This window comes from Pogona vitticeps, chromosome 2 (assembly GCF_051106095.1).
Source record: "Pogona vitticeps strain Pit_001003342236 chromosome 2, PviZW2.1, whole genome shotgun sequence".
Classification (NCBI taxonomy): Eukaryota; Metazoa; Chordata; class Lepidosauria; order Squamata; family Agamidae; genus Pogona; species Pogona vitticeps.
The window spans coordinates 94921021-94946353 of NC_135784.1; the positions used below are offsets into that span (position 1 = coordinate 94921021).

The 25333-nt window shown below is 42.6% G+C and overlaps 1 protein-coding gene across 10 annotated transcripts in view; it reads left to right on the forward strand.

Annotated features, from left to right (window-relative positions):
• Positions 1–25333, forward strand: part of CAMK2A (calcium/calmodulin dependent protein kinase II alpha) — a 159461-nt gene that overhangs the window by 23829 nt on the left and 110299 nt on the right. For all 10 annotated transcript variants that reach the window (XR_012083673.2, XR_013541852.1, XM_078385642.1 and 7 more), the window contains exon 2: positions 11500–11594. Coding sequence is in view for 8 of the 10 variants with exons in the window: in XM_078385642.1 (XP_078241768.1) it covers positions 11500–11594 (95 nt within the window). In the remaining 2 variants the exon portion in view is untranslated. The remainder of the gene's footprint in view (positions 1–11499; positions 11595–25333) is intronic.

Genomic DNA, 25333 nt, shown 5'->3' on the forward strand with positions numbered 1-25333 from the left:
AGGTGCTATTGCTGGTAGTTCCATAGTTTTAACACAACAGGTTTATGTTTTCTGGTATTATAAATATGTTTCATCAAATGCTTGGAAAGTACTATTTCTTCTAGTACAGTCATTCTCATCCTTTTTTGGGCCATGGCCATGAACACAATATGAAAGAAATATAAGCCAAATCAGGATTGTATAAATTGACTTATAAATTATGTTATAAGGTAGCATGTGGAGATGTTTTTTTTTCCATTCTGTGCCCCCCTTCAGATGTGCCAAGGCCTCCCTAGTACACATATACAATAAACATATACATATTCCATGCCCCCCCCGACGGAGGCAGGCAGAGAGGCACATGGACTTCATTCCTAACAGATACCTGCAACAATCAGATTTCTGTGAAGTCAGTCATATGCTCTTTGCCTGTCATTGTCCTTCCAGGGTAGATCTGAGGAAGGAGCAGCTTCCAGGATGATCTTTTTGATAAGTTATGTATTTTGTTGTTTATCCAGAAGTATAATATCCGGTTCACCAAAAACAACTTGCTCATCCCAGTATCAGAGCCTACCCTGTCCCACAATCCTTCTCTGTTGCATATTAATCTTGAGCTATGCCAGATGCATTATCGGCTACCACAGCAAATGCAGTCCTTTCCAGAACCTGAGGTTACTTCAGTTTTCAAAATGTTCAAAGTATGTTATAGCATGTTATAAACCGAGGTTTCTTCAGGTTTGTGATAGAGGAATTCCCACAGTCTAATATCCTGCCCTGTTATATCTTAGGTTTTTTTTTTTTTTTGGAACTAGGGTTTAGTTATTGTTTTAAGGCAGGCTTTAAGTCCAACTTTTTGAATGAGAGAGGTAAATATATGTTTAGTACTCAAACTAAACATATGCAAACATGCATTGGACTAGGTGCACATCAAATTTCAGCTTTCCATCTGTGTTGTTTGTTTGTTTTTGGTTAATCTTGTGCCATTAAGTCAGTTCTGACTTATGGCAAGTCAGCAATCCATTTCAGGATTTTCTAGGTAGAAGATATTCAGAAGTGGTTTACTCTTGCCTTCTTCTGGGGGTGTTTCTGGGACTGGGCAACTTCCCCAAGGCCACGCAGGCTGACGGCATTCACAAGAGGTGAAACAAGCCCCTAACCCCTGGCTCTGCTGCCAGATACCTAACTCACTGAGCTATCTAGCTAGTTCTATCTGCTTTAGTAGTGCTTTAAAGATTTCGTATGCCTAAGGTTCTCCTTCTTTCCCTCCATTAACAAGCCAAACATGCAAGAGACACATTAAAGTATTCATTATCCCGAGAAGCCAGATCCTCATTTTTTTCCCAGTGTAGTCCAGTAACCACAAGGAAAAAGCACATCCGTTTCTCCAAGAGTCCTGAAACAAACAAATTTGATTTTTATTCATAGTCCTTCCACAGTGCATAGCAGTGATGAAACTCAACCTTTCCCATCAAGAAGCTTTTTTCAGTATACTGTAATTCCTATCACCATAGCAACCAGTATCCAGCCATATAGGGGACTCATCAGGAGATCGGAGGGCACCCTTCCCCCAGTTTTGAAAGAATATATCGTTGAACGTCTGTCCATGCTGTTGTTTGTTTAGAAGTTTTTGTGCTGAAGGGAAGCGAGTTAGGTCTCTGTGGCAAATGCTGGGGTTGTGGGAGAGCACTGGAATGATGTAAAACAGCCCTAGTGAAACAGGATAGTGTGGGGAAACCTGTAATGAGATAGTCACATTATGCATTTTGAGTGACTAAACATTTTGAAGGGAAGGGACATGTGGCTATATTCAAGGTCACTCACAAATTAATGATAATGTGGAGTTATGATTTGATCACTAGGGTATGTAACACAAATAAGATATTCAGATATAGTCACAAGTATGCTGATAGTTGTATATTCTTTGTGTATCCTGCACTTCCTGCAAGGAGGTCACAGCTTGACAGCACTCTGGATAATAGATTACTCTAAGAATTGTGGTATGTCCTAAGAGATAAAATCATACTGAATGCACACCTTGTAGTGAATGCACATTCACACCGCATGTATACTTGTTCCACAGGCTAAGAAAATCTAGCTTTATTCAGATGTGCTCATGTAAAATCTTCTTCTTCCACTTACCCAGCAGCATTCCAGACATTATGAGTTTAGTATGAGGGACTATATGGGACTCCATAACTGCCTTGCAGCTATATAGAGATTTGAACCTGGGTTTTCCATGACCAAGCTGTTATCTGATATGCTGTCAGAGCACATGTATGAACTCACACATATTCTGAGACAGACCTGTAATTGTGTCTCTTAACACAGATTGGGCTGAGTAAGGGTGAAACTACATTGGAAAGGCTGCAATTTAATTTGCAGCCTGTATTACATCTAAAATTGTGAACAGTGCTGACATCGGGGCTGCAAATTGATTCAGGAGTGCATTGTTCATGCTGGTTGCGATGCAAGTTGCGTTCCAGCCTTCCATCCCTCCCTTCCTCTGGTCTCGCCTCTGCAAAACCTTTAATGGTTTGAACTGAATCTGCTTTCTCATTTAAAACTTCAGACTACATTTCTGAAAAACTTTTCTATAGAAAAATAACATGGAACATGGTCTACTTCACATCAAAAGTCTGAACAGTAATTTTGCGAAATACATCATGATTCACACATCAGAATGATTCCATAACAAAGGACCACCACTTCTCATCACTTATCAGTTACTCCTTTCCCTTACTTTTAAGTAACACATGCAGGAATCACTCTGAGTTCTGAATCATTATGCATTTTGCAAAGTTACTGTTCAAGCTTTTAATGTTCTATAAATCAAAATTTCAGCAAGTGAACTGACTGAACTGACAAGACATAATAAGCATTGAATTAGTACCATATTCCTTTAGTACAGTACTATGCAGTGCACAAGGAGAAATATATGTGTGTGTGTGTGTGTGTGTGTGTGAATTTCCCCCCCATTGGAATGCATTGACAGCTGTCAAACCTACAGTTCAATCATTTCAATGGGGGGGAGGAGAAAAAATTCACCAAAAATTAACGAAGACTTAGAACAAAGCCAAATTAAGTTTGCAAAGGTTTTACAAGGTGCACTAACGATTCCAAGCATTTTAAACAGTTTTTGAACATTTTAAGACACTTTAAAAATAGCGAAAACGGACATTGCTAAGCGAAACAGGGGGACCCAAACTGTCATCGTTATGCGAGGCATGGTCCCGATCATCGCTATGCAAAATTTCCCCATTGGAAACATTGCTAAACGGAGCGCAAGATCGCTCCTAAAACCTCATCACTAAGCGAATACATCGTTAAACGAGGCAATCGCTAAGTGAGGCACCACTGTATTAAAAATACAATTTACAAATTGCATTGCAATTTTAGTCCTTATCAGTGCCAAGGGAAGGCAAGCAAAAGAAGTAGGGTTTCCTCCCACACTATGCACCACTCTGTGCATCATTAGGGAGGTCATCTGGACACACCCAACAATGCCCCTTAATGACCATTATAGGTAATCACACAAGTCAAAAGCAAGACAAAATAATGACACTGGAAATGTCCCCACTCCCCTGTCATCAAAAGTCCTGCGGGCCAAACATACTTATGTCAGAAGATTAGATCTGCTTTTGACTGATGTGAACATTGTGTAGTCAACAAAATAAATATAGAAAACAATGGTGAACAATATGGTGCATGCAGCAGGACAAATGCTCATCTAGTCACTTTGCCTGAGTGAAAAATTCTTGAATCAGTTGTAATGAATTAAAGTGGTTTAAGAAACTAGATAAAAATACACATTGTTCAAATTTGCTGGCCACTAAGCAAGTTTGCACGAGATAGTATAGGTTTAACATCACTACAAAAAAGACAAGAAAGTGGCTGAAAGCTCTACTGTTAGTTTCTTTTTTTTTTTGGCAGTGGATGATGCGCAGTTGATAGGGGAGGGAACTTTTGAACAAAAATGATTTCAGGTGTGTGCAAAACATGGCTTGTGGGCTGCATGATGCCTACTCCTGATGGAAACCCAGCACCAGAGTGAATAATATGGCAACCTCATGCTTTTAAAATAAGATTACTGGGGTATTTTGCTAAGAAAGTGAAAACAAAACCCTCCCCCTTGTGTGCTGTACTGATTTGTTCCATTCCATTTGTACCCCACCCATCTAGATTTGGGAATCTACTCTGGGCAGTTTATAGAATATAAAGATAAAAACAGCATTAAAGTACTCAAAGTTCAGTAAAACATCTTAATTCCACGGTTGATCTGCAAATCTATGTACATACAATGAACACATTACCTAAAAAATGCTAGATTTGAAGATTGTTTGGAGTTCACCTGTTCCTGAGTGGGTTCTGACCCGCTTGTAACCTGGCACAGGTGGCTAATCCTCCGTGATGTCTCTCTTCTGCCAAAGTACAGAAAAGTGTCAGCAAATAATAAAATGGTGCAGGGGGGCTGCCTGGCAGCTGAAGGAGGGTGCTTTGGTCCTAATCACTCTAGGTAGATAAAGACAGGATGGGAGGGGATGCTTTCTCAACAAGCTTTCCTGTCATCACCAGCTTTTCAGCAGGGAGGTGTTCATGCTTAATGTTTCACTGATTGCCTTCTCTGCATCCGGAGAGCAGATTCCATTGGATGAGATTATTTGGAGTTATGTTCCTTGTTCATTGCCATGTCTTGAAGGCTTACTTGATTATCTGACCAGGAAGGTCCTGTTCTGCAACTGCAGCAGCCATCAGCAGCCCCTCTTCCCAACAGGTTTCAACTTTAGCCAGCATTTCTGTGCAGTACCTGGATGTGCGCGCGCACACCCGCGTATAAAGAGGCCTTGCAAACCTTGTTGCTTAGAAACAAAAGTCCAGCCCTGCACCAAAGCAGCGATGAAAGAAATATAGATACAGAGACCCACAATGTTCACGGATTAAATTTGAGCTCCCTTGGATTTAAATGATTGTTGGATCTCCATCCACTCGCCTGCTCGCTTAACCTAATCGGGTACTGGAGCTGGCTGTGAAGACGTTGTCACAAAATGCTTCTCACATATCCCTCTGCTGCTGCTGGGAATGTCGATGTGGTTAAGGCACAAAAACACCAGGGGAGGCAGAGAGAGATATAATCAGGTTAGGAAATGGATTGGTGACCCAAGAAAAAACAAAATATTTGGCCCCATGTGTGAATGGCCCACCTCGTACCTGTTAGAAGTGACTGAGTGCAACTTGTATGGGGAAGAGAAGAAAGAGGACGTCCTTGGGTTTTCTAGGTTGTCCTTTATCTCTTCTGATTGTGCTGATCTTCCTCCAAATGTAGACTGCTATTCTTAGGGTTGATGATGTTATTTCTTTCCTTCTCACGCTTTGTTCTCCCCAAGGAATAGACATCTTGCCTTTGTCCCCAAGAGATGAAAAAGGCAGCCATGGCTCCTGACATTTCCAACTTACTTAACTAGGACTAGGACTTCTGTCACCTTTCCTATCACAAGTGTAGTTCTCTAATAGACACGAGCCTTTTTTGTGAACTTGATTCCTTTACAAAGGAGAAGTGTGCTCAAGTAATCATTCCAGGTCTCCAAGGGCTGAACCCACAAAAAGAACACTGCTGCTATATTGTGGCACACTTCATCTCCAATGATATACAGGCAATGAAGGAGGCTCAGACTCTCAGAGCTAAGAAACAAGTTCCTGGTTCCCAGTTCCTACAGCACCGTTATTACCATTCCCATAATTCTCTGGGAATACTCTTGATTTTTAAAATCCCACTCACTTCCAGGCCTACCTCTCACATGAACCAGAACAATGGCTTCCAGCAGAGGCCTGTTGTATAGGGATTTGCTTCACTATGTAGATTTCAGTGAACACTTTGTTTCTGTTCTTCACGCCCTGCGGCTTTCTTATTTGACTAAAGAGTCATATTCAGTCTCAAAATTGCCCTCATCCTTCCACCCCACCAGGAAAATAAATTATTCACTATTTTGCTCAAAGGCCACAGAGCTCCTTTCCTGTGTATATACCTTTGCTATATAGATATTTGCCGGGAAGAAAAAGATAGTTTAGTTGCTCTATCCTCACTCCACTCCAAATAGATTGGGAAGAAATATCACTAGATACCAACTGGCACGTAAAGTGGGGGCAATGTAGACGAAGGGGTTGCTGCCATCCATGATCAGATCACAATCTTTTGTTACTTAAACCCCAGCAGCAGATCCTTCCTCTAGTGCAGGAGTTCTCTCAACCTTAGATAAACCAGTTCTTGGACGATTGACTCCCAGCAGCCCTGGCCAGGGCAGCTAATGGTGAAGGCTTTTGGGAGCTGCAGTCCAAGAACACCTGAGTTACCCAAGGTTGGGAACCAGTATCCTAGTGCATTGTACACATATACAAATGCAAGGAACAGAGCACATTCCTAAGTGCAGAGTTCTGTCAGGAGGTAGATCCCCTGTGGTGTAATATGTACTCCATGCAAATCCCATTACCCTGCAGTGGAGCAGACTCTTGCAGGAAAAGAAAAGCAGGACTGACAAAGCAATCTTGCCTCTGGAATCTCTGGCAATTTTGTTAGAGGCAGGAAGCAATCATGCACTCATACCATGCCCGGAACCCATCTATTATCACATTTGGCTAAGGAATACTACATATTCCCCTGAAATGCCACATTTCTTCCTCTGCCTCTTCTAAGTGTCAGTGAGAATGGTTACTACACAGTGCATGATGACCATTCCCAGCTGTTGCAACATCAGTAAAATTTGTGTAGGGGCTGAGGAGGCTTGGCTTAGTTCAACAAAAGCTCAAGCTGTTTTGGAGATGAGCAGGGCAGTTCCTTCTGCAGATGATTCTGCTCAGGTCAAAGTTGAAGGAGGGACTGCTTTGGTTTTTCTGACTGAAAAGTAGGTGCCTATGGAGTAGGGGAAAAGACATATAATATCAATTTTTACCACAGCCTCAACATTTACTGTTGGCTTAAAACTAACAAAATCTCTGAGGACTTGAACTGGATACCTTTCTATCCTCAGGGAACAAGGGAACACACTTCTTCTGGAGCGTGAATTAACACAGAGAAGGGATTTAGCCAATGTACACTGCAAGCTGAAGGGCTTCCTCTTGCAAGCTAGGCTGGATTCAGCTGGGGGACAATCTACGGTCAGTCCAGAAGAGTTGATTGAATGTTTTAACTGAAACACTGGGGAGCCATGTGTTCTGACCAGAGCTTGGAAATAACTTGTTATAAATAACTCTTTTTAAAGTTACTTCTGACTAATGAGAAGTTAAAGAGACATTTTTTAAAAAAATCTGCAACTGTTACAGTTACCAACTATTCTGTTTTGAAGAGCTTCAACACTGCAGTTGTAAATAATTAGTTTCCATTTCCCAAAGTCCTTGTTTGCCTGGTGTAGTACCCGTGTAAATTACATCAAAAGCGGCGCCTGGAAGGTGAAATCTGTATTTTTCTCAAAAGAGGCTTTCATTGAGAGGAAATATAACAGATTGCAGTTAATAATGATATAATAATAATCTTAAAACTGCAGAGCTAGAAGGGATCTTATGGACCATCAAAGCCCACCCCCTGTCAAGGAGGCACAGTTGGGAATTCAGCTCCGAACCTCTGGCTCCACAGCCAGATGCCTAAACCACTGACTTATCCACCAATTCCTAGTACAGTATGAAATGTTTCCTGGGTTGGAGTGGAAAGAAAGAGGAGGAAGAGAAAGGGCAGTGCAGATGAGTGGCCTGGTTGCACAGAAGTGGGTTTGCATGTATGTCCAAAACCAAAATAAAAGTGGTGGTGGGCTTTCCATTGCATTTTAAAAGTTCAAAGGACGGTGCCTCTTATTTCTTCGGGCCAATTAACAGATAAAATGGTGAAGCTGATGGGATTACAGGCATAGGAAGGCTGGGCATTTTACAATCTAAGGGATTCTGCTCTAACGAAATAGTAAGAATTTTATTGGGAAGCATATAGTTTGATTTGTTCTGTACAGCTTGGTGTGCTTCTAGTTAACTTCAGGCAAAAAAAGAAATAGTTTGCGCTAATGTGCTCTATGCGTATATACATAAAATGCTGTCTGGCAACAGTGGTGTGGTTTTATTCAAGGGCAGGCACTAAGCACAATGATGATGAAAATATTAAGCTAAGGTGCTTCTTGACCCCAACAAAAGAGTAGATGCAGCAAGAATCAATGGTGGAGCAGAACCACAGTCCATAGGCTGATGGAGAGCACATGATAAATGAACCTAGACCCCCATGATTTTGGATTTGTCCTAATTCTCTCTGGTTAATAGTAACAAGCACTTAAGCGCTGTTCGCTAGCCAGTACAGCTCTTGAGTCTTGAACCCTTTCAAAAGCAAAGATGATTATAAGACAGAGTGTCTGATAAGTACTCTTCTAATTTCAGCCAGTGGGTAGAATTGTCATATTCTAGTTCACCAAACTTGGGCAGCCTAATTATGCAAATATTTCTACGCAGTCTCATTTTCCATATTATGCAAATTAAACACACTCCTTATTGCCCTGATTTTCTACCAATATGTTTCCGCCTTGGCATCATTTATATGGCAGCCACCGATCTGAAAGGACCAATATAGTGCAGTGGTTAATATTGGCCTTTGAACAGAGAAAGTCAAGTTGAAAACCCAGGTCACCAAGCTTACTTAATATCCTTGGGCCAATCTCTCAGCCAAACCAATTTAGAAGGTTATTTTTAGGATAAAATAGTGAGAGGAGAATCTAAAGCAGCTATGTGTATTGTTGAAGCATATAAATAAATAAAGGATGACAATTACATTTAGGTTTCTGGTGGTATTCTGACGGCATGGCTGTTGTTTTTGCCTTGGTCTTTACTGATGCCAAAACCAAAACAAAACAAAACCCTGTAGTCATGCAGGTCTATGAGAATACCCAAGGAATCCCCCATAAGTGACACATTGTCATCTGATTTGAAGGAAGTCACGCAGGGGAAAGTGGGGCAAAATTGCAAAAATTAGAGACTAACACGTCTCGTTTCCTTCAGGGATACATATCAAATATTTTAATTATATTAATTATATCTTAGCTTAACTCTCTTTGCCATATTTTACTTTATGCACACATCAAAGCAAGTGCCAGTTCTAAACCCCTACCCCCATTAGCTGCTGCTTTGTTTCACTGCTATGAGTCACACTGTAGTAGGCAATGATATTCACAGCAGAGCTAAAAATTTACTACACCTAGTGCTGTGGACTGTAGCATCCAAAATCCCTGAGCCAGAAGAGTCACGGATTCTGTTGGAGAAAGCATTCTAGGAGCTGTAGTCCAAGTGTTACACTGATGTTTGCTTCCTGATAAGTACAAACTCAGAAATTTCCTGTGCACACTTACTGACATGTTAGGGTCATTTAATCTGGCAAGGTATATGTCTGACTAAGCAGTTCAAACAGCTGCATCATGTTCCCAAAATAAATACATGAAGAATTACTTCTTTGAAAAGGATACTATTTTCTTTTGTTGTTTGAAACTTTTTCCAGCAATTTAATATAAACAGCAATGCTAAATGCAACCTCAATAAGAAAAAGCAGAAACATTTGATAATTTATGCTGTTCCCCTTGTTTTTGTGAACTCTTTCTTTCTTCAGAATAGCATATGTCTAAATAAGGATGCCATTCCTATTGCACATGTGGAGCTGGACAGGTGAACTGCAGCTATGATGCTGAAGCTTGAAAGAGCCTCCCTCCTTGCTTCGCATTTATCTCCCAGTCAACTTTTACATCTATAGGCTGCCTTTCTAGATACTATTTGCAGGCAGCTCTGCAAGGGCCAAGAATTCCTCTACTTGTAAATTTTACTCAGAAGCTTTGGTTTGAGCTGCTGTTAAACAGTGAATTAGCTTCACTCATTGGCTGGTTCCATGTTTCTCACATAGAAATTGGCCAAAACCTTGACTGCTCATTGTGCCTTGTATCTTCTTGTTCTACAAAGCCTAGAGGTATCCTTTTAAAACAAGATGAATGGGCTAAACAGGCACCAGGTGGTGCATCTAAAATCCAGACAAAACCCAACCAGACGAGATAATCTGGTAACACTACTTACTCATGAGGGTTACTGGTAGGCAACACCTCAAGTTATCTCAGGGTACCGCTTTCCTCCCCACTTTCTTCACCACCTCCAAGTGAACCTATTTTCTTGTGTAGCTCAGAGCAGGATCTCAATTCTGATTCTGATTTACTGTAATCAGCAGGATGAGGTTGTTCAGCTGCACGTTTCCAGCATTTCTGGTGGTGGACATCCTTGAGACTAGCCGTTCCTTAATTCTGATTTCTCAGAGATCATGAGCTAGAGCCATGGTATCAGTTAGTGAACAGCTCTTCTACACCCCTAGCGTACCAGAATGAAGATAGCAGACTATGGCAACAGTAGGTTAGGCAAAAATAAAGGAAGCATGGGGGTAGCTAACGGAAGCTAGAAAACACAGGGACAGGCACATCCATGAGCATCTAACTTGCCTTTCCCCAAATTTGTTTTTATTTTAGTACAGAGTATATAGACTTCTGGTAGCTGCTGATGCTATAACCTTTCCAGGCATATCAGATCATATCAGATGTTAAGCTTCGGCAATATCAGCCTTAATTGGAGCCTTTGCACAAAAATTACATTGGTGCCATTTCTTCTTCATTAAAATACATTAGCGTTGGCACATGTTCCCCATTTGAGCTGGGAGACATTTTATAAGACAGAAGGCGCTTAATGCTTTGCACTGATGGGAAAACTCATCATTTGGTGGAGGTGGGGGTGGGGTGAAGACAATGTGAAAAACTGAAGGGAGAACATGCCAAATGCTTGATCAAAGGAAACAAATTGTCACTTTCTCTAAAAAGAAAGCAACCCTCCCCCCATTCAACACTGCTGTTTTATATGAATGCTTCCCTGAATGCGTGTTCACCATATCTATATGGAAACTCCCTTTATTTCCTTCCATGATCAGTTCCTTTTCATGCAGGCCAACAGCCCCAAATGCAGCCACCATCAACCACTCACACCCAAAATTACTTTTTTTTGGGTGGGGGGTGGGTTCCTTCTTGAAAACCTCAACCTGTCTCATAAATAAATTCAGAGGAGTATGACTACTCCAGAGGGACATGCTGCAACCTTTAGAATCGAAGACAACATGCCTGTGAATACGTACTAGATACTGGAGAATAATAGCAGGAGAGGGCTGCTCCTCCCATCTCTTGCTTTCCTTGAGTCATTTGTGTGGACTCTATAGAGCCATAGAGTTGGAAGAGACCACTGAGGCCATCCAGTCCAACCCCTCCCCGCCGCCATGTGGGAACAGCTATCAAAGGACTCCCAACAGATGGCCATCCAGCCTCTGCTTAAAAAACTTTGTTTTCATCCAGCAGGATCCTTATTATACTGTACTTTGTCTCTCTTTAACTTTCCATTATTGAACAATGCTAGCATGTGGTACATGGTGTTAAAAACTTATTAACTTCTCACACGTGTGTTGGTTTACCTCCACCCCTTCTTTTTTTTCTGCAGAGGTGCTTTCTCAATCGTCAGGAGGTGCGTGAAAGTGTTGTCAGGACAAGAGTATGCTGCCAAGATCATAAACACCAAGAAGCTCTCAGCTCGTGGTAGGTGACATCTGGTCTTACTACATGTTAGAAAAAGGTCCCTCAGCCTCAACCTCTTTACTAATTGTGCCCAGGATTTTTAGTAGCTGACTTAAAGCCCTTCCTGCTTTCTGGATGGTTCCTTGACAATTGTTGGGTACAGATATATGTTTGAGGGAGTTCTGTACGCATGTTTTCATATATATTCAGGGGGTAAGGCGCAAGAATCCCACTTGTCTAGAAATGTGAGGCTGAGAATGACACGTCTCAACAATATTGCTATTCTAGTTCTAACATTTCCCTTCCTGTCCTAGTCTGCAATGCTGGTGCTACAGGGGCCAGCTGTCCAGTTCCTCAGTGCCTCAACGTTCTTCTTCCTTTAAATATAATCCTGTTTTCTGTATAACGGGACCTATTTTCACTTCTTTTTTTCCAGCGCTGTACAGTAATAGAGGCACCCTTAGGTATAAATTACCAGGTCTTATTGCTTCGTGTAGCCGAAAATAAGCTTTTATTGCTTTTCTTTTCTCCCCTGACTTTTAAAGCGGGTAAACTGAAAGATGTTTTCACATCTCACCTTTGAGTCTCTATGATATTGTTGCTAATATGACAGAGAAAGCAGAGAACATTTGCAATCTGAAGGAGCAGCCTTCTGGTGTAAGTTTTACATTTACATTTAAAATATCTATATTTTGAAAGCTGTTTTAAGTGTTAGGAACAAAAAGTGGGGGCAGGGGACGATTCATAGTTTCTCCAGGGAATACAGAGGAGTAAACTGGTTTGATAAAACAGCAAATGAACACTGGCAGAGTCACATTTAAAGTGTGAGTTCCAAATTGGTTGTTGTAGGTTTTTCAGGCTGTTTGGCCATGCTCTGGAGGTTTTTCTTCCTAAAAGTTTCACCAGTCTCTGTGGCCGGCATCTTCAGAGGACAGGAGCTAGGTGCTAATATTTAATGGCTTGCTCCCAGAATGTCGTCTTCTCTCTTTCTTCCTGGTGGAACCTCAAGGAATCTGTCCTGAAGGAATCTCCACATAGGTCCATTATGCTTTGTATGCAGAACATCCATGAGTCAGTTCCTAGTAGAAGGACACACATTAAGACTGTGGAGCATGTTTCTACAGGCTTGTGAGCTACATGGGTATTTGGATTATAACTCATACTGTGCTTAACCATGTAGCCACTGGCTGTGCTGGGTGGAGAGAATGGCAGTAATTGTGCAAGAACAGTTGCTTGGAAGAGTGCCCAATAGTCTGTTCTAGACTAAACAAACTTTCCAGGTCTGCCTACTTTCCTCTGAGGATCGCTCCTGGAAAGGTGAGCATGTCCATCCTCAGAGGTTCTCTGTACTCGTAACGCAGGGAGTTGAGATCTAGTGCAGTTTATTTATTCTGCTAATGAATACATATTTAGCTAAATATGACTGCTCTCAAAGGTCGTTCAAAATACCTTCTTCAGCTTATACCTGTTAAAATGGTAGAGGATTGCCATTCAATCTGTGCTAATTGCATGGAATTGCCATCAACCTGCATTAACTCCGTCTTTTTTCAAAAGGTCATACCACAGATTAATTAATGTGACGGTTATTATAATCTTCAATAGAGTCAAATGTTTGGCAGTAGTGAAATAGATTTCCTTAGGCTCCAGCAAAATAAGCAGGGAGATGCATAACTGAACATCCTTTCATATGATGTCTCTCAGCTGAAGATATTATTCCCAGGGCTGAAGCTGTGTTACTGAATGTTGTCTGAGGACAGCAGCCAGCCGGTTAGATGACAGCAGAGCCAAAGAGAAGGAGCCAGATTGTATGCAATGTACTGTGAAAGGCTGCAGAGGAAGTCAGAGAAATCAAGGTGACAAACAAGTCTCTGGGGCATAAGTGACAGAGGTCACCCAGACAAAAGTGGAGGTCAGAGGTCAGCTACTACTGAAGGGGAAGCAGCCTTTATTCCAGAGAGGAGGCAGAAAGTAGGGAATCTGTCCCTGTGAGAGAAACATTATCTAAGACTCTCTGAGACTACAGGCTATGCACATCCGCTCAGAAATAATAACCTTCACTGAGTCCAATGGGGCTTACTCCTAGGTAAAGGAAAGTGAACAACTGAAGTCTGTGTTAACAGTGATGCAAATGATGCCTTGTACGTTTCATGGATGTTCAGAGAAGTTTAGCTGGTTTTGTTTTTGCTGCTGTTACTGTTTGTTTTGCACACAGGACAACAATGAACACCATTTAAAGATTACCAGAAAATGTTCTTCCAGAGCTTCTTATGGAAATCCCATTTGCACCCATCTGCCCATAACTTAGTGGTTAAAGGAGATGCTTTGCATGCAGAAAGTCACAGGTTGTGTTCACATGTACAGCCTCTCTAGGGGCAAAAAACGGTTTAGCTGATTCATTGCAAAGGCTTGGCTATTATGGTGGAGGGTGTGGTCCAAAAGAGTTGTCTGTCAAAGCTGCTGTTCAGTCCTACTATGATGCGGCATTAGGGAGTGTGTGCCATTACATTTGAGGTTTCGGGATAATGTATGGGCATCTAGAACAAGTTGTACAGCTGAGAATAACAAATTGTGCAACTGAGAAAAACAGTTGTGGGTTCCAGGATTCCAGCTCTGTCACCTGAAGTGATCGCACTGCCTAATGGTAGGGCTGGCCTCCCTTCCTTGGGTATGCTTCAAGTCTCCACTTCATTGGGCTAAATGGTAGTTAATCTGCACTTCAAAGGTGCCAAAATCTTTGTGCACATGTTGAAGGATAAAGGTGGCCAGGAAGGTCCTTAACTCACTCTCCCAAGCCTATTGCTATCAAGACATGTTGATTGCAGTTGCCACCCCAGCCACTGAGGATATTGAAAATTGTGTTCCAACACATATGAAAGGTGCTACACTGGACAAGACTGCCTAGCCCATGGCAGGTCTATCTGTAAGTGAACAAAATGTGATCATGGAACCTATTACAGTGGTGCCCTGCTTAGCGATTACCCTGCTTGACGACGAATCTGCTTCACAACAATGTTTTTGTGATTGCTATTGTGATCACAAAATGATGTTTTAATGGGCAAAATCCGCTTTACAATTCTTCGGGAACCGATTCTTTGCATTACAACGATCAAAACAGCTGATCGTTGGGTTTTCAAAATGGCCGCCGGCTGTTCAAAATGGCTCCCCGCTGTGTTCAGGATGGATTTTTCGTTGCACAGGCATCGGAAAAAGGCGCCCTATGGAGGATCTTCACTGGACGCTGAGGTATTTCACCAATTGGAATGCATTGAACCGGTTTTCGATGCATTTCAATGGGCTTTTTTATTTCACTTGACGAGGATTTCGCTCTACAGCGATTTCGCTGGAACAGATTATCCTCGTCAAGTGAGGCACCACTGTATATGGATTCTCCAATCTAGAGAGGAATGCTGAGGTTTATCAAAACTGCTCATCCCTCCAATACTGTACCTCCCCTTTGCCGTTAAGTAAGACAGCCATGGGTTTGTGTTGGGATAGTTTTAATTTAATAACTGGAGTTATCACTTCTTTGTTTGTGGAATTGCTGTAAAATATGCATGATTCTTTTGTCTCCAGGCAACAACTTAACCATGAGAGGCAAGCTGAGATATAAGGAACGTATCACTGTTTTTTTGTAGTTGTTAGAAGGATTATCTGCTGTCATCTTTACAATAATTGTGGAAATCTGAACTACGCAGCAAGACCAGGCAACAATGATAATAATAATGCTTTTAAAATTTTACAAATGCTTTTCAAAAAGCTTTTTATTTATTTTCCTTTGAAGCTTATTTTATATCTATGAAGCAAACTAAAACAGAAACCCAAATAAACTTTGCCTTTGCTGTGCCTCACCTTTTAATTTGCATTTACTACTCTTTAATTTGCATCTACTGAGCTCTATACTGGAGGAAAAGTGAGAGGTTTTAACAAAGTGATGATTACTGAAGGAAGATTATCAGCCTGTGTTATGAAGTAAGGTTAGGAAGTTTACATTGGTCTTTTCTTATCTTAAAGCCTCATCACCCTATAATAACAAAGCAACGAGAGTCTGTTACACAGGTTCCTCTAATGCAATTTTTGACTAATTCTATAAATTATTAACATCAAACTGTACCATCTTCAATCGGGAATCATGCAAATATTCAGAGCTGTTTCTTACCAAAGTGAGAACAGGTCCATGTGTTCTGCTGAAACTCTCTGAAAGTTTATGCCATGTCATGTTAGGTCTCAGCTGCTGTGCTATACCTGTGTATACTCATGCAGTACCAGCATACCAAAGAGGCATACCTAAGAGACATGTACTTATATTTAGGTAGCCTCTGCTTATATACATAATTCATTTTACTTGTTCTTGATGCTGCGGGCTGCATTTGGGAATGACAAGAACAATCTGAAACCCCAATCTGTCAAGAAGGGCACAGGATCCATTTTTCTTTCCAGTCATGACAACCACTGACAGCCTGAAAAGCTCCTGCCGATGGCTAATGGCTGAATTCAGAATTTATCTTTATGCTGTTCTAGCACACCCCTTGTAGTTTCACAGGAGCAGAATGCAGTGCTGTTTGGAGCAGTTGGTTGCAGTGTGTCAAAACGTTGCACGCACACAGAGAGGTTCTATAATTCCTATGATTTTTAATGCCCAAGAGAACAAGTAGGTTATAATGATTTATATAGGCACATATCGCTTAGGGTTTTACTGACACCCACTAGCATATACTCAAGCTCAGGAAGATGACCTGCATTAATTCTTCCATCAGTCCTATCAGGTGCTAGGACTTATTCCCTTTGCCTCCGTACCCCGGAATAAAGATGCGAGACCAGAATTATGGATTAAAACATGGGCCACACTTTATTGAAAACAATCAGTGTTGCCAATCCTTTGTCAAAGGGGGGTCCTGCCGTAGTGCAGAATGAGGTTTAAACACATGGGCCTGAACAGACCCTTTAACAAACAAGCAACTGGGTGAGTCCCTGGCCCAAGTTTTCACAGCTGTAAAGACTGCGATAAACCTGGCTGGCCAAAATGGGACCACCCCCGGACCTCAAGCCACCCTCTGCCTGTTGCCTGTTGGTCCGGGTGTGGCCCCAGCGCGTCTCCCCCCCCCCCAAAGCACAGTAATTGCATGATCTGCAGTGCTGGGAGCTATAACTACCTGAGAGTGCTATGGGACTCACCAAAATACCTGTTTAGTCTGCACTAACCGCCACTGCATAGGGACTAGCACTGCTAAGTCCCATGCCTGCCACTGAGCTCACCAAACTCCAGCAGCAGACCCCTCTTGATGTCTTCCAGGAATACATCCAAACCTTGTTCGGATGGATGTACACCATCGTTCCGAAAAAAACAGGCCTATCCATGTGGATCCTCTGGTGACCAATCACCGATCAAAGGCCGCTGCAATCAGCTCTACAGACTACCCTGCTAACACGACTTTGTGCAGCCTTAGCGGGCCAAAAATGCCTCGCATCCCTCCATACCAGCTGAGGGATGGTCGTCGGTTATACAGTGTACATAGTATAATACGGTGCCTTCACCGATCAGAAAACTCAGGCCTCTCTGGTGACCAATCACCAATCCAAGGTCGCTGCAGACCACACTGCAGACTTCCCAGCTAACACTCCTTCATCCAGTGTTAACGGACCAAAATTGTCTCACATCCCTCCATGCCGGCCGAGGGATGATCATTGACCATATGATGTTCATAGCAGGTTACGTAACCCTCAACCATGTCATGAATCTCGTCGAGGATCAGGCCTTTCTGCAGATCCTGGCCAGGTCGTTACTGCCCAGGTGTATTACCCATACGTATGGGGGATGTTGACCAAAGGCAGCCGCACGGCAAAGTTGTCCTTGCAGCATCCCACGGCATCCTTTCCATTCGATCAGGGCTCTAGCTTCAAGTCCGAGACTGCCCCCCCCCATGGGGACGTGGCAGCATACTGAGCTGCCCAAAAAACACAGCTGCAGCCCATGTTCATGATTTACTTCCTTTTCATCGTTATGGTATCTGCAAGATAAAACAAACCAGGCCCCTACCTGGACGTCAGGGGGTGCCTCGCTAATCGGCCTTGGATCGGTGGATGTGAATCTACACTGTCCCGACAACTACCCAAACATCCTGCCATTGTAGAGGCAGTCCGGTTCTGTTTCCCTTTCCAGTGGCTAATCCATCACAAATCCTAAGGGTGCCAAAAAGATATTAAGGAGGCGGCCCTGAATAAAACAACTTCATAATGATCTCCACATATAACCTACCACTGCTTACAAATGCTTTCTACTAGTGGCAGTGATATAGGTACACCTGAATCTTTAAGTCTGCCTCTTTCCTTAGACCAACCTCCAATCATTTTCCTAAGGTGGTAGTCTGAAGAATAATCCTGATACCATGAACTGTAGGGTAGAAGGCCTGCGCCAATAACCTACCCTGTATAGGTCCTGGCCATGTAAGCTCCTGAAACTCTATACTCACTGCCGAGTACACTTATCCTGTCCTCAGTGCCAAGGCCAGTTATATCGTCCCTTCACATCACCTCGCCAAATTGCCAAGCCCCTGGGGGAAAAGTCTCAGCGAATTCATTGGCTCCTGGATCTAATTCCCTGAACTGCTTGATCTGTTGGCGTGATAATACCTTGGCTAAGCTATTATCTACACCTGGTTTGTGTCTAGCCTGGGCCAGTGTCGTGACACGGTCTGAATGCACGTCAGGTTATTGATTATACAGACCGCCATCAGACTGTTGCACCAGAAACGTGCCACAGAGTTGGCCCATTCGCTTGCCCGAAGCCACAGTGTGCCAACTATGGGGAAAAACTCAAAAAAATGTCAGGTCTCTGGTGACCCCGGTGTGGTGCCATTCCTCCGGCCACTTGCCAGTATACCATCTGCCTCTAAAATATATTCTGAACCCCAAGGGTTCTGCAGCATCTGACTGGACCTGAAACTCTGCTCTAAGCATCCTCTCTCTTCTCCAAAATGAAATGCCATTGAATTCAGTTAGAAAGTGCCTCCAAAATTTCAAATCCTCTCTCATGCCTTGAGTAACTCTGGTCCTATGAAAAGGACGATTTAATACCTGCACTGCAGTACAAAGCCTACACAGAAAGGCGCGACCAGGCGCTACCACTTTGCAGTCAAAATTTAGGTGTCCAACCATCTCCTGTAGCTCCCTCCCTTTGTAGCAGGTCAGCTAATTTTCCCCCTGGCAACTTAGACGTTTGCTGAACCGTGTCTAATTCAATACCCAAAAACGTCAAGGCCGTTGTCAGCCCTTCTGTTTATTTTATTTTATTTTTACCCATATTGAAATAAGGATTTTTGTTCACCATGGAACAAAAAGTGTCTATAAAAAATGTACACCTTCCAGTGTTCCTTTTCCCACAAAAAGAAAGTCATCAAGGTACAGTGGACCCTCTACTTAAGGAATTAATCCGTATTGGAATGGTGGCTGCAAGTCGAAAAGTCTGTAGGTCGAATCTCCATTGACCTACAATGCATTGAAAACCGATTAATCCCATAACCAGCGGTTTTTATTCTATTTTTGTTCCATATTGGGTTTTTTCTGGTCTGTAAGTCGATTCTCCGGCTGCAAGTCGAATCTAAATTTTGCAGCCAGAGGAGTCTGTAACTCGAAAAGTCTGTAAGTCGAGCCGTCTGTAAGTCGAGGGTCCACTGTAATGGGCCATATCCTTATATCCCGCTCTACTCCTGAGCTTCCACTCAAGGAAGGAACCAAGCCGATCAAGTGCTGCACATAAAACTGAACAGATCATAGGTAATGCTGGCAAGTAACCATATCAACTGCCTCATCAAACGAGGTATAACACACAGTACAAAGTTCCCAAGGGATAGCATCGTTAACTGAGCTCCCTTCAGGGTAATACAGAAGGTGGATCAAGCAATCACCATGCTGGAACTGCAAAAAAACACAACACAGCACAGAAACATAACCCCCCCCCTTAGCCAAAACCCACCCAGAAGCTTCTAAAAAGAAAAAGCAGCACCTTACCAGCCTCCTCCAATGGCACTAACTCCCAGCGGTCATGCCCCGTCCACAGAGGAGCCCCTCCCACCCCCGTGCCTCAGCCCAGCCCAGCGACTTTGCCCGCCGTTACTCATGAGTATACCCATGCACTGGCCACTCTTACTCATGAGTAGGCCCGCACCAGGGATGGGTAGGGAGTGCACCGGCTCATACAAGGCCATGTAGAACTCGGCGCCCCAAAGCTCTGAATATTATATGGTGTACAATGTGGCAAAGTAAACTGCCCGCTGCCTGGCCAAGGCCATGCAGGAGACTGTGATGAGGTGCCAGGTGCAGTGGTTTGTCCATTGCCTGGCCAAAGGCCAGGCCAGGAATGGTGGTGTGGTGTCAACTGTGGAACTGTGGAGGTGTCCAGTGCGACGGGTGACTCACCAGACAAAGGTGTGGCGACAGTCTCCTCCCTGCCGTACATGGTATCTGGGCCAACCTCCTCCAATGCCTCCTGTCTGCCCAAAGCAGAAGCACTGGCTGCTGCCATGACTGGAATTGATCTCCCTTCGTCGATTCCTTGTTTCAATTCCATTACCATCGGCCCATCTGCATCCTTTCTGGACGTCCCCGCTGCCTGCTGCTCTGCCTCAAGAACAGCAAACCGAGACAGTAATGGTCAGCCAGAGCTTTGAGCTTCGCCCTGTGGAGACCCTTAGCTTCCCTAGCTGATCTGTGCAGTTGAGACCCACTGGACTGAGTGGCGCTCTAGCTGTTCTTTCAGCTTCTAGTGCCGCTATCTTATCCTGGAGCTGCTGCCAGACGGGCCACGATTCTTCGTCAGACAAAGATTGAGGCGGTGACAGTTGAAGCACTGGCCGTTTCTTGGCTGCCTGCTTTCCATTTTTTTTTAAACCTTGATCCTTCCCGGAGGCCATTTTGCAGCCTAAAATTGCTGCTGATTAGACGAAGAATAGGCTGCAGTGCCCCCACTTGTGCAACAAAAATGGATTTACCTTTACCACGCTGAGTGGTACAAGTTGGGAACAAAAATTTATAGCGAAGAACTTATTTATTCAAAGTTCTATTGTGATTATTGTTTACTATTATTATTATGATTAAATTATATTTAATTAATTAATTACTCAATTATAAATATATTCAATTACAATTACTAATGCTCTAAACTAGTTGATATGTGATTATATTACTATTAATAATAAATTGATTTATGTAAATGATATTTCCTAATCAATTAATTATTTTTTTAATTTTTTTTTATATATTCTGGTAAATTTTGTTATATATTTAAACAAGTCCCAATGAAGTACACTAATCAAGTCTAAATTTGTTTATTACGTATTTAAGTAAAGCGTAACATCCAGGAAACTAACGCCGATAATAAATTGAAGGGGCCTACTAAACAATTAATAAAAATCCCCCCAACAGAAGTGTACTTAAACAATTGCCTAACATGTGAGTAAAATCAAATTCAGACATACCCTAAATCAGTAGTCAGCACAATTGTTTTCTAGGAGAGTTAGCTTTTTTTCCATCATTAAACCATGACCACGATATTCAAAAACTTTGTGAGCTCCTAGGAGATGATATCACATAAAAAAGCCCCATGCAGATGGCAAAAAGCCACCGTGTGAAATGAGTTGTGGTGGATGACAGTGCTCCAAGATCAATACATGTTTACAATATTCAGTAGTCTGTTGTTGCAGACAATTGAAGTTTATGCCATCAAATAAAAATGGGGCAACAACTGGCAAAAGAACATTCTCACAACCTTTTGCATTCATGTTATCTGTGTCTTCATGGACTGACACTCTCCTTCAGTTCCTTACTTCCAGTACTGTTTAAGTTATACCTGGGGCAGGAAGAGAATAACTAGCTTTAATATTCCCAGAAAGGGTTCCATGGATCCCTCTATGGGTATAACAACAACAACAACAACAACAACAACCTTTGAACTGTATTGTTGGAAGGGACCCTATGGATCATTGAGTCCAGCCCCTCTCAAGGAGGCACAGTGGGGAACTGAACTCCCAACCTCTGGTTCTGCATCCAGAGACATAAGCCACTGAGCTATCCATATTATAGAAGAACAGCCAGTAAGTTGGCTTTCCCCTTGCTGGCCTCAGGGGGCTAGAGTCATTATTTCCACCTCTGCATACTTGAGAGCTGTATGCTTAAGCTGCTTGTCAGTTCTTTTAGGAGTTATCCCAGCGGTAAACCATCAATACCTATTTCTTGTGCAGCTTAGTTTGATGTTTTCTGTCAATACGAGGCAGGCTGCATGTCAAAAAGAAAATGTCCCTCAATGAAACTTCGGGGGAGTTTGGAAGTCAAAGGACAAAAACCTTCCAGCTACAGCAGATTTATTGGTTGGAGGGAGCTCTAAGCTGGGAACAACTACATTGTGTTTCATAACTGAATGCCATTCAGCGTAGAGCATATGAAATTGAATTGAGCTTTATGTAATGCAGTACCTTAGGTGCCAAGGCACTTTATAAAGGAATGAGTAGGAGCAGGAAGTGTGCAAGGGAACAGAGTAGCCCATCTGTGTGCAGCTGTCACTCAAGTACAGCTTTGGAACTTTCCTTATTGCAAATGGAAGGCTCAGCCCAGCGCGCCTTCAATTATTTTCCTCCCAGTAATTTTCACAAGCTTCTCAACTCCTACGTGAACTATTGGAGAAATACTGGGGTATTTCTTGCATTTGTTATTATAGAGTTGCCAGTGAAACACCTTGTGATTTATATAATTTTGCAGGATTTTTATACTGTATCTTTTATGGAGCGGGACATGTGGTTAAGATCTGCGGCATGTATGACCTCTGCATAGTTTTATCAGTTGTAGTTCCCTCTGTGGTCATGGTGAGATCAATAATTCGTCAAACTGATGGCCTGGGGCCATTTTGTTTTGCTTTAGGCTTGTTGCAACAGAAATTTCTGGTGTGGCTCATGGTGTTGGAGCCATCTTCAGCACCAAGACACTGCTATAATTAGACACATGAATGGAATTTGGCAATGCTACCGTGGGAGGCATGGGTCTCCAAAAGTATTACCTTAGTTTAGTACTACAGTCTAGAAAAAATGTTATTGTGGTATGGGGAAATTTAGCAGATGGGTCACAGTTGTTCACCACAGAAGATTTGTATATTTAAATGATTGCATTTGTTTCATGCCTCTCTTCAACCATTGCAGTGCTTCGCATAAAACAATGCAGCAGAATACAGTAAGGCCACTTAGGTGAAATATAATAAAACCAAATGAAATTGTGCACATTTCCTGTATAACAGATGCTCAATAGTAGGGAAAGATGCACTGAAGAAGGAACCAGCTGATGGTCCTCAAAAGTGCTTAGAGAGTGGAAAAGATTTCATGACAGAAGGAGCAGCAGTTCCATACTGGGAAGCCCACTGTCACCATAGCAAGACCTGCCCTCTCATTAAATAAAGAACGATGACAAGGGCTCAAAGCCAGGGCCTGGGTCAGTGCTACGCTACCTGACATCCTTGGGCAGCAGCTGCCGGGGCCTCAGGATCTTAACAGGCACTCTGTTGACTCATTTCCTCCAGTGTCCTCTTTATTATTACTCTCCCACTCCCTGCTTTGGCCTGATGTACTAAGCAGCATTGAGCAGCGGAGTCTACCTGCCATTTGAATGATCTGTAATGCCATAGCTGCTGTCTGGATAGCTCAGTGGTTTAGGTATCTCACTGTGGAACCAGAGATTGGGAATTCACTTTTCCTCCTGTGAGTAGAGCCAGCCTGTGTGGTCTTGGGCAAGCTGCACAGTCCCAGGGCATCCCAGAAGAAAGGAATGGTAAAACATTTCTGTGTGTTCCCTACCTAGAAAACCCTGGAAAGGGTCACTATATGTAAGTCAGAATTGACTTGATGGCAGACAATAATTATTAATGTTATAGCTTTATGGTTCTCTAGAGAATTGTGGGGAATTTAAATCGCCCCTCATAGCTACCACTGCTCAGAATACTGCTGTTGGTTACCGGTTCTACTAGGTAAGATAATCGAGTCCCACAAACTTGAGGAGTAGCTTCTCCTCAAACACAGCCAGTTTGTCTGTTTTCCTCATGGATGAATTACTACAATTATGATTTTTGGGTGTGTGGGGGGGACTACTGTATTTTTCACTTCCACTCTGCATAAGGTTTAAGGATATAATGGATATTTGCAAACGGTGGTTTGGCACATTGAGACACCCTGTTGAAAAATGTGTCAATCTCTGAGTTTTATTTGCTCCAGCCTGACAGTAAAAAGTGTTTGGGGTTCGGGTTCTTTTTAAACAATGACTGAATTAATTAAAAAGTTGGGGTGGGGAGGCTTTACATAAAAATTATTTCGGCAATGTTTTTTGCTTTAAAAAAAAACTCTTTAAAGTGTTGAAGATTTATAAAAACTCTTGTGATCTCACCCAGAAAACCTTTTTTAAAAAATCTCTTCTCATCAATGAGAAGAAAATAAACAAACATTTCCATTCGTAATAAGGATAAAATGTTGTTTATGATAGCGTTGATATTGTTTGCCATACTGCTCTCTGTCAGTTTAACCAATAATCCGAAAGTTAGTTTATACAGTAGCTCACAGATGTCTCATAGAAACCATCTGAAATCTCTTCATGAAATGTGCATCACTTCGGAGTGAAACATCCATGTCTGATGCTTCAACGGGTGGATGTCAGACCCGCTGGGGCAGGTGGCTGTTGGTAGTGCCAAACTGTTTTTGTAGAAAATTCCCTGGCACATGTGCTCACAGCGTAAAGCTCAATGGGTGCTAATAGCTGCCTTGTGGAGCAAAGTAAGAAGGGTTCTTCTTACAGACAGCTGTGTAGGGCCACATGCAGGCCTCCTGAGTTTCCAAACAGTTAAATTGGGACACTGAGGCTGTTCTTCCCGAAAGCACTTTGCTGAGCATAGCATGTGGGATGGAAAGAGGCAGAGTAAATGGGAAAGGAATGCCTGGTTTCTCCACTGCTGCTGCTCTAGGGATTCATTTTGACTTGTGTTTTCTGAAAATTCAAAGTGGGGTGGGGGGGGGCGTTATTTTCAGCAAAACTGCTAGTACTTAATTAGTGTGAATGTGAAGCCTGGAAATGGGCAAAGCTCTCCCTTTGTTTCTCCATGACACCATTATTCATCTCTCCAAAAGGTAAAAAAGAATAATATAAAGGAGCTACTTTCAGGCCCCCAAAATAGAACAGCCTTCTGAAAGCTTCCCACACACAGCTCTGCCGATGTAAAACAATCCCCAAAAACTGCAGCATTGCAGATCTTCTCCTCCTGATCCAGTCGGAGGCTCTGCTCCTGTTTGGTCAAGGGAGATTTCTTTGTGTTCAAAGAAAAAGTAATTGGGAGGCTCCTCCATAGACTGGTCTAAAGGGTCATGTAGCACAGTGGGCAAGCGGGTTACACAACAGCCGGGGATGTCTGGGTCCCCCCACCCCGTAGCCATACAGGAAATACATTGGGTAATTCAGCCAATCTTACATTAGACTAGTCTTTTTCATAGGACAGTGTTATAAGGTAGGACACTGCATGGGGGGAGAACCTGTCCACGTTTAGGGCATTCATGAGATCTAAATGTGATTAAGAATAACAATTTACCATAAGGTTCTGGCTACTTCCCACCAGGATTTAAAGTGTTAGTTGTTGTCGTTGTCAGGACTAAAAAAAACCTTGGCTGTGACTACACAGTGGGAAAAATGCAAAAGGACCCGCTGTCAAGTTGCATATGGGAAGTCCTGTTTTCCTGGGTTAATTCATG